Source organism: Oryctolagus cuniculus, chromosome 11 (genome assembly GCF_051225735.1).
Source record: "Oryctolagus cuniculus isolate XC-2025 breed Fujian yellow rabbit chromosome 11, ASM5122573v1, whole genome shotgun sequence".
Lineage (NCBI taxonomy): Eukaryota > Metazoa > Chordata > Mammalia > Lagomorpha > Leporidae > Oryctolagus > Oryctolagus cuniculus.
Genome location: NC_142877.1, coordinates 117551526 through 117560991, shown reverse-complemented (window position 1 = coordinate 117560991; position 9466 = coordinate 117551526). Strand labels below are relative to the sequence as shown.

The 9466-nt window shown below is 62.8% G+C and overlaps 1 protein-coding gene across 4 annotated transcripts in view; it reads right to left on the bottom strand.

Annotated features, from left to right (window-relative positions):
• Positions 1-2359: 2359 nt before the first annotated feature.
• TEF (TEF transcription factor, PAR bZIP family member) overlaps positions 2360-9466 on the bottom strand; it is a 25276-nt gene continuing 18169 nt past the window's right edge. For all 4 annotated transcript variants that reach the window (XM_008275170.5, XM_002721393.6, XM_002721392.6 and 1 more), the window contains exons 3-4: positions 6362-6582; positions 2360-5479 (exon numbers count right to left, since the gene is read on the bottom strand). In XM_008275170.5, coding sequence (XP_008273392.2) covers positions 5264-5479; positions 6362-6582 — 437 coding nt within the window. In that variant the 3' untranslated portion in view covers positions 2360-5263. The remainder of the gene's footprint in view (positions 5480-6361; positions 6583-9466) is intronic.

The following is a 9466-nucleotide window of genomic DNA, read 5'->3' as shown; positions in this document are numbered from 1 at the left end:
TCAGCTGCGACACTCAGTAGGTGCGAGACCCTGGGCGCCTCACCCAAGACAGCCTGAGCCTGGATTTCTGCCTGAGGAGGCGCCCGGGCAAGGGTGCTGGGCACCGCAAGGCCAGTGAGGACCCAGACCCCCAGCCTCGTGCTCTGAGAGGCAGCAGACCAGCTCCTGCTGACCCCTTGGACTCAGCCTGGAGCCCGCCCGAGTGGACACCCCCAGCTCAGCTTGGAGAAAACTGGCGGAGGCCGAGCAGCGGCCACGGTGCTGCCCCGTTCCTGCAGACCGAGCCGGGCTCCTGCCCGGGCCTCGGTCCTGTCTGCCGCGTCAGCCTGCGCACTGGCACGGGAAGCCGAGAGGAGCTCGGGGAAGGCGGGCTGGGGCTGGGGCTGGGGCTGGGGGCTGGGGTGCCCACCTGGGGCCTGTTTCTGACTTCTTTTCTGCTTGCTCCTATCTGTGGCTGGCAGCTTCTGACGTCAGAGCTGCCGGCTGGGCGGGCCTGGCGGGGTGTGTGTGTGTGCGCGCGTGCGCACGTCCAGTTCTGGAAATCCGTCCTCCAGGGGGCAGGGGAGTGTGTGTGTAGGAGGGGGAGAATTAGCGAGCTGCATGGTGTCAGGCACTCACCTGTCACGTGTGTGGCGTGTGCTCCTCGTACACAGGGGCGGGGTGGGGGACCAGCTCAGGCAGGGGCGTAACTGGCCCTGACCGCCTCCCACGCTGCCCCGTGTCACCCGGACAGCCTCTGCCGTGCCGGCAGGTGCCCGGGTAGGAAACCCTCACAATGGCCTTCGGAGGCTGGGGTCCATTCTGCAGAGAGTGCAGCCCAGAGAGGGAAAGGGATGTGCCCAGATCACACCCTCGTAACTGGCGGAGGCCGGCTGGAAGCCAGGACAGGGAGGCCCCAGGCAGCGTCCTTCCCGCGCTGAGCAGTGTCCTCGGCCTGTGCTCCCGCGCTGCACAGTCTCTGCTTCGAACGGGGGCAGAAAACGGGTGAAGCAGGTCATCGCTGGCCGGCGAGGAAACAGACCGCAGGTTGCAGATCTCAGGGAAAGGCTGGCGTCAGACCCTGGCGACGGATCTGGGGGTGGGCGAAGGCTCCGGTTCCATCTGCTTCATTTCACTTGGAGTCGCAACCCCAAGCTCAGCGTCAGGGGCGCGCTGCCCTGTGCCCTCCTCTCTCACGGCCGCCCTGTGCCTCGTCCGCCGGCCAGCGGCAGCAGGGGCTGCTGGGCGTGCCTACCTGCAGGCTTCCGCACCCAACCTGTATGCGGACCTTGAGGCCGAGCCCCAGCCAGCCAGCCTCCCGGTCCCTGCATCGGTGCCACCCACAGCGAGGTCACCCCTGACCCCCGCTGACTGGCCTCCCCGACTCCCAGTCCTCTCGGGCCCCTCGGTGCCTCGTCCTCTACTTCCGTCCATCTAATGTTGGCCTTTCCCAGCATGCTGTGAGGGCACCAAACAGGCAGCCAGTGAGTACTGCGGAGTTCTCCATCTGTGCAATGGGGCGACGACAGACAGCTCTCCTGTGAGGAGCAAACGCGCCAGTGCCTCTGAGCCGGCGCCTGACACCAGCCCTTCCCTGAGCACTGGGACGGGCTGACCCGGGGATGGGGGGAGCAGCTGCCCGGCCACCGTCCTGCGGCCCTGCCAACCCTCTGTCCACTCGCGGTTGAAGTTCAGCTCTGCCGCTGTGACCTGAGACACCTGAGCCTTGGTGACAGTCGCTTCCGAAAGTGCACCTTGCCAGCCTCTGTCCCCAAACTTCAAACCTCAGAAACAGAACTATGAAGGGTTCCCTGAGCACCAACCACGTGCAGCGGGAAGGGAAGCCAGGACGCAGCAGGCCCGGCTAGGGCAGGGCTGGTGCACCCCACTCCCGCCGAACGCTCCCGGGGAACTGGGGCCAGCCTGAGCAGCGGCCTTGGGGACACCAGCACTGAGCGACCCGGCAACCACATCGCTGCTGCCTGGGACTCGTCATTTACTCGTGGAAGTCTCATGACCACCAACAGAAGACACTGACAACAAGAAAACTCCCAGGTTCCCACCACCAGCACCCGGCTCTCGCGGGGCCTTCACCATGTCCCTGTCGCCCCAGGGTGTCCTCCAGCACCGCCGTCTGGGGACCCCTCATCGGCAGTCCCTGCCCTCCTAGCTGGACGGCACTGTTAGCCGCCGCAGTTGCTTTTCTTCCTGGCGTCTCAACACCAGCAGGCCGGGTTACTTCCAGCCGACAGGGCACAGAGGGGTTAGGGACTCGGCTGGCGAGGAGGAGGTACCTGGGATGGATGGTCACTGACCCTCAAGCTCCAAGGCCAGCACGCAGAAGGGACGCGTGGGCAGGACAGAAGACGCAGCCCCAACATTCTCATCTCAAAATATTTAATTTTGTTTTGAAAAGGATACATTCCCGGCTTCCCTCCCCACATCGCTCCGGCCCAGAGGCAGTGACACACACACGCACACACGCAAGTAAGGCCAACGGGCTCCGGCTGCCTCTGCCCTCTCCAGCCAGGAGAAGGGATCCTTTCCTTGCCTCCTTCCCCCAAAAAAAGGTGAAGGAGAGGGGCCCGCTGGAATGCCAGCTCCGGGGGCGCAGAGCCCCCCACCCGTCTCATCACATGCACCCAGAAAAATAAGCCCAAGTGGCGCTCAGGCATGGCCAACACCTGCAGTGTCCACCTGGAAGCATCTCTACCATCTCCTAGAAAAGTTATTGCACTTGATTAACAGATGTGACAGGAGCCCCGGGTGGGCCCCGTGTGGCGCACCGCCCAGCATGCAGAGGCCTGCCCTCCCGGCCCCACACCGTGCCCGGCCTCGGGCAGGACTGTGGGAGCCGCGGACGCCCCGTGCCCCCCCAGCCTCAGGAGCCAGAAGAAGGCAAAGCAGGAGTCACTGAGGCCCTCCACAGGGCCACCACCTGCCCGAGAGCTCGCTGTCCTCCACGTCCGAGAGCTATTCATCATGTGGACACTCTCGCAACGTGGCTGCCAGAGCTGGAGGCGGGTGCTCGGGGGGGCTGCACCTCCCAGCCCGTCAGGAGCCGCTGGCGGGCCAAGCTCCGGTTGGCTTCTCATTTCTGAACAGACGCCTCAGCTGGCTGCTGGCCCCGAGAGAGAAACGGCTCAAAACGGAGTCGAGACTCCCATCTCCACGACAGAAGCTGAGCACTCGTGCGAGGCCCCAGGGCCGAGCCCAGGGAAACAAGCTCACCGAGCACTGCTGTGTCCCCCTCTGGGGGCGTCCCCGTCCTGTCCCCCAGGCTCCCGACTCAAAGGGGCTGCACGGACACGCTTTCCAAGGAAGTGCTTTGGGAAGGAGCCAGACCCCACTGCCTGGGGGGAGGAAAGGTGGGTACCGTGCAGACAGGAGGCGGGACGAAAGGACACACACGGAGCCGCCGTCCCACCACGGGATCAGAACGTGGACACTCCCAGCGACTCAAGTGTCTATCCTTTAAAAAAAGTGAAACTGGAGAAACACAAACCATACACTTTCTAGCCAAAAAACGAACAGCTTTAAAGCTCAAGGCTCTTTCACCAATATCCAAAGGAGAGCTGCCCTCCTGGTGAGTAGCCAGAGCAGGGGTGCCCGGGTGGGCGGGGGCCCAGGGCAGACACGGACATGCTGGGTGCAACTGCCCTGGCGGTTACAACAGAGTGGAAAGTGTGTACATGGTGTTTTTAGAACCACAGAGGAAGAACCGGGGCCTGGCGGGAGGGGTGGCCTCCTTTGGCCTTAGGGACCCTTGCCAAGTCCCCTGGAGAAGTGGGTGTGCAGGTCCCCGGGGGCCTGGGCGTCCCCCTGGGGTGTAGTCCGCGGCCAGTGGGTGGCTTCCCTGGTCTTAACATCTGCTATGAAGTCTTCAGGGTCGGGGCCGCGACTCTGAGCCCCGACTTTAAATAAAGCCAGTGTTAAGTGCGACAAAGGGTGCCGTCTCCTCCGTCTCCTCTTCACCACAGGCTGCCCGCCCTGAGCAAATAAACACCCCCATTCAGGGTGCCCCACTGACCCCAAGGAGCAGAGGGTCCCACGGATTTCCTCGGTGAATCTTCTTGCAGAGCAGGGCGGCTCCGACCAGACCCCAGGAGCAGCTGGGACGCAGAGGCCGCCACAGCTGTGAAATTCCCTCTGCAGCACAGCCAGGCTCGAGCGGTGGCCCCGTCCCCTGGGACCAAGACTGAGGGGACTCCAGTCCCGTGTGAATGTCCCAAGAGCCCGTTGTCCCAAGAGAGTGGCGCCACGTCCTCGGGGATCCCTGACGAGGTGCCCTGCCCTGCTGCCACCCTCTGGGCGGTTCACCCAGGATCCCCTAGGGAGACCCAGGGCCCTCCGTGACCTCCAGGTTCCCGAGGGAGACCCGGGGCCCCCATGACCTCCAGGTGGGCAGAGCAATAAAAAGGGGCTTCTCAAGAATCACGGCCGCCCGGTGCCCACACGGAGGGCTGCGAGGCAGGCCGCACCCTGGTCCAGGAAGTGAAGCCTCCTGCAGGGAGGGGCCTTCTTTCCTAAATGAGACTGTAGATGGGTTACTGGGTGGAAGGGATGGCAGGCCCAGAGGCCCCGTCTGGTGGGAGAGACGAGATCGAGGTGGCCTCCGTGAGAAGCCCTCCCCGCACAGGCTCAGGAGCCTCCACAGCAGGTGCCTCGTGGGGCAAGCCCACTGCTGGGCCTGCAGACCACAGGCCACAGCCACGAGAGAAAAAGGGCGCTGGGCTCCCTCCTGCTGCAGGCCCACACCCAAGCCCACCTCAGGCTGTGCAGGGACCCCTCCTGTGGCTGCCGCATGCCAACACTTCACCTCCACGCAGTGCGGAGTGGCTGCGTCTCTCCAAGGCTCTTTGGGGATGATGGGGTGTAAGCCCTGCGACCTGAGAAGACCTGAGGGTGACAGGATCACAGCTCGCTCTGCACAGCCCTCGGCAGCCCGGGCCGGGAGCGTGGGAGTCCAGGGAAGCCCGAGCACCCTGGGAAAGATCTGCTCGCCAGAGGTCCCTTCCGATTCAACCAGGACTTCCAGGGACAGAGATCGAGGCCGCTCCCCGGCGATGTGGATCCTCTGCACTCCAGCCAGAGGGAGGCGGCCCCTGGGAAGGCCCGCGAGCGCCGGCTGTGTTATAATGAAGCTGAGACGTGGATGCTCCGGGGGCAGGTGCGCCGCCACGCGCCCAGGACGAGTCCTAAGTCTCCACGCGCGGGTGGGGTTCAGGGAGCCCCAGGCAGAGGTCTGAGTGAGGCAGCGCCCCGCCCGGGGGAGGGGCCCGGGTTACAAGGGGCCGTACTTGGTCTCATACTTGGACACGATGGTCTTGCACTTGCCCACCTCCTTGCGAAGCTCGGCCACCTCCGTGCGCAGCGCCGTGTTCTCCTTCTCCAGGAAGGCCGCCCGGATGGTGATCTGGTTTTCCTTCAGGCGCCGGGCGTCCCGGGACCGTTTCGCCGCCACGTTGTTTTTCTTGCGTCTCGTCCAGTACTTTTCATCCTGCGAGGAGGTCACCCTGTGGGTCTCTGATTTCCTCACCAGGGAACCCAGCCGTTCCCCTCCCGCAGCCCAGATTCTGCTCAGAGCTACGGCAGGGGGCTGGGAGGACTCCGAGGGGCACTGTCCTTGCCGCGGGTGGGGGGGGGTGAGTCCTGGGCAGGTCCTGTGGGGAGCGCCGCAGCCCCCACTTGCTGTGCTCAGGCCTGCACTGGGCTCCGGGCCCTGCAGCGCCAGTCCTCGCTCTGCAGGACTCAGGCAGTGGGACCACACGAGTCCCTGAACCTCTGTCTCGGGCCCCCTGCTCCGCCATGGAGGACGCGACAGTAACCCCCTCCCAGTCATTGGAGGACGACACGAGTGGCCTCAGCGAGCTCCACCCGTGTGCCGCCGTCGTCACGGCTCCCACAGTCTCGGACACCTCCTGAGAGGCAGGCTCTGTCACAGGAGGCCACGTGGGCATCGCACGCAGGCCGGCCTGACTGCCTGGCTCGGGCGAGAACGTCCTTCCTCTAAGTGTTTCATAGGAAAGCGTGGAAACTACACAATCCTCCCTTCCCGCCGGTTCCACGGAACCAGCAACCCTCCAAAGCAAGGACGTGCGCAGCCCCAGCTCCTGCGCCCCAGCGAGCTCCTGCCTGATGGCTGGGCCACAGTGTAACTGTGGCGGTGGCCCCGGTGTAACTCCCGGAGTTTCTGTCTGCTCACCAGGCACCACCCAACTGTTTCTCCCCACCGGATGGCCGCCGGCCGTGGCTCCCTGCCCTGAACTCACAGCCTCTACCTGCGGTCCACGGCAGGGACGGCTCCCCAGGAGACAGCAGCCAGAGCGGGCACAGCCCCAGCCCCCGCGCTGTGCCCCACGCAGGAGGGGTGCCGGGTTACCTTCTGCTCGTCAGGCACGAAGACCTTCTTGGCCTTCTTGATCATGGGCTGCGGCTTCAGGTCCTCCTCGGCAAACTTGTGCTTCCGCGGGTTGAAGAGCTCTCCGCCAGGCACGCTGGACAGGACCAGGTCAGCCGGGTCGGGATTGAAGTTCACGTCCACCTCCACGCAGTTGGGGTCGATGGGGCTGGGTGTCTCCCTCTCCTTTTCCAGGGAAGATTCTGGAAGACACGGAAACAGGTGGTCCAGGGCAGCCCTTGGGATGGACGAGACCCAGGCCTCTGCGCTCTCAAAGCTGCACCAACCACTGCCACCTGGGAAGAAACCCAACCCCACCAGCCCTGCAGCCAGACCGGCACAGACCGCTCACGCCAACAGGGACACAGAAACAACCGGCACAGACCGCTCACGCCAACAGGGACACAGAAACAACTGGCACGCACGGCTCACGCCAACAGCAGCCCTGGAGCCAGACCGGCACAGACCACTCACACCAACAGGGACAGAAACAACTGGCACGCACAGCTCACGCCAACAGCAGCCCTGGAGCCAGACCGGCACAGACCGCTCACACCAACAGGGACACAGAAACAATTCTCTCCGTAAGGAACAGGATGCTCACAAGGAAACAGGCCCTCGAAAAAGACACCATTTTCCAACTGTTTTCTTCGCCCAGAGATGTTAAGCAAAACATTAAACCATTATGCCCTCAACTTCCTGTGGTTTCAAGTTCTCAACTAATGAGTAACAGCTGAGTCTCTCTATGAACTATACTGGCCGGCGACCTCGACTAAGTGACTGAAACGGGCTCCACCTTTGGGTCCCTGGGGTGCACGCAGTCTGCGGGCACTCTGACGGAGGATGGGTGGGTGTGAGCCCCTCTGTCAGAGGCGGCCACAAGGCTCAGAGAAAGGAGCCACGTGGGCACAAGTGGCTGAATGGAATCCCCACCCTCGGTCTGCTGACTCTGCCTCCTGTCCCTCCCGGCGCCGCCTCCACTTCGCGGGGCACGGACGCTGGAGTACAGCCACCTCCAGTCCAAAGGCTGTGCGACTTACGAGAACAAACACCATCTTTTAATTCACATTTAGAAGACTTGTTCATGTGTTTTTCAGAGAGGAAGAGATGGAGGGAGGGAGGGAAAAGAAAACCTTCATCCACTTTTTCACTCTGCAAATGGCCACGAGAGCCAGGAGCCAGGAACTCAATCCGGGTCTCCCACGTAGGTGGACAGGGTCCAAGTACCCATGCCCTGGTCTGCTGCCTCCCCGGAGCATCAGCAGACAGCTGGAGTGGAAGTGGAACAGCCAAGACTCAAACTGGTGCTCCAACGTGGGGCGCTGGTGTTCCAAGTGGTGGCGTAACACACTGCGCCACAATGCCCACCCCAAAGCTTGCTTGTCACTAAAGATAAGAGTTTTACTTGAAAGAATAATGTACCTTTGGACTACTTGTCCAAGGCTACTGGTAAGAGTATACGAAATAATTCAGTTAGCAAGTATTTATGGAATACCTACTACAAGCCAGAGACTAAACAGTGTAACAGCTACAAAGCCCTGCCTTCATGGAATGTTATCTAGTGGAGAAGGCTGACATTATACAAGATAAACAAAAGTATCTATAAAAGTCTTAGATGCCATGGGCATATCCGGGAGAACATTCTAGAAAGAGTGAGCCTGAGGCAGGTGCCCAGCTGGTATGTTCAAGGGGCCAGTGTGAGTGAACAAGAGGGGTGAGGGACAGAACAGGTCTGAACCACATAAGGCAGTGGTTCTCAACAGAGAGGCATTCTGCTCTGCAGGGGACATGTGGTCACGTGCGGCCTGAACAGTGCCCCGAAACGCTCCGGTCAGACCCTCCTCCAGCCCCCACCCCCAGATGTGTCTGGTCTGAGTCAGTGGTGCTGCTGTGAGGCCGCTGTGCGGGGAAGAGGCGTGCGTGGTCAGACTTAGGGCTCACGGGCATCATGCACATAATTCACGGTACACTCTGGACGGGTTAGGTACTCAGAGGTCTGAGCGTTGAAGGAGTGAATGACCAGGGAGCACTGTGGGGGCTGGAAGCAAGCGGGGCCGTCAAACCCCGCACCGGCAAGACCACCAGCCAGGGCACGCGTCACCCTGGGGGCAGGTGTTTGAGCTCCCGCTCCTGATTCCATTTTCTTGCATGCAGGCCCTGGGAGGTGGTGGCGATGAATCAGGTAACTGGGTCCCTAACCACCCGGGAGATCTGGATTGAGTTCCAGGCCCTGGCTTCCGCCCAGGCCCAGTCTCAGTTGTTGTGGGCATTTGGAGAGCAACCTGGTGGACAGGACTTTTCTAAACTCGGCAGAAACCAAATGCTAAGATGTGGCTACTTTTCAGGGACAGGACAAGAGAAAGCCCCAGGAAACAGAAGGGGACAATTCACAAGAAGCACATAAAAACTGGTTTAGCGGCAACGGTTTTGAGGACGACTCCTTCCCAGAGGATACTTCTGTGAACAAATTCTAGCCACGACAGCAAGACCTTAAAGTGACTCTGCGGGGGAAGAGGGAAGTCGGAGGCCCGGTGGCAATCTGCTGGAAGCATCACCGGGACCCCCCAGCACAAACACTGCCAACGCTAACACCGAAGCCCGGCAGGCGGAACCCTGGTGGTGGAGGAGCCGCTCTCCACTGAAGGCAGGCACCTACAAACGCTGAGTGTGCCCGCACCCAGTGAGCAGCCATTCCAGCCCCGGTAAATGCCCACGTACTGACAGCAGCGCCATCAGAACCCGATCTAGCAAGGCCCCAAATGCTCTTCAGCAGAATGGGGACGGCACAGGCGCAGGCGCGGGCGCAGGCACAGGCGCAGGCGCGGGCACAGGCACGGGCGCGGGCGCGGGCGCAGGCGCGGGCGCGGGCGCAGGCGCGGGCGCAGGCACAGGCGCGGGCGCAGGCGCGGGCGCAGGCGCAGGCGCGGGCACAGGCGCAGGCGCGGGCACAGGCGCAGGCGCAGGCGCAGGCACAGGCACAGGCGCAGGCGCAGGCACAGGCGCGGGCGCAGGCACAGGCGCAGGCGCAGGCGCGGGCACAGGCGCAGGCGCAGGCGCAGGCACAGGCACGGGCGCGGGCACAGGCGC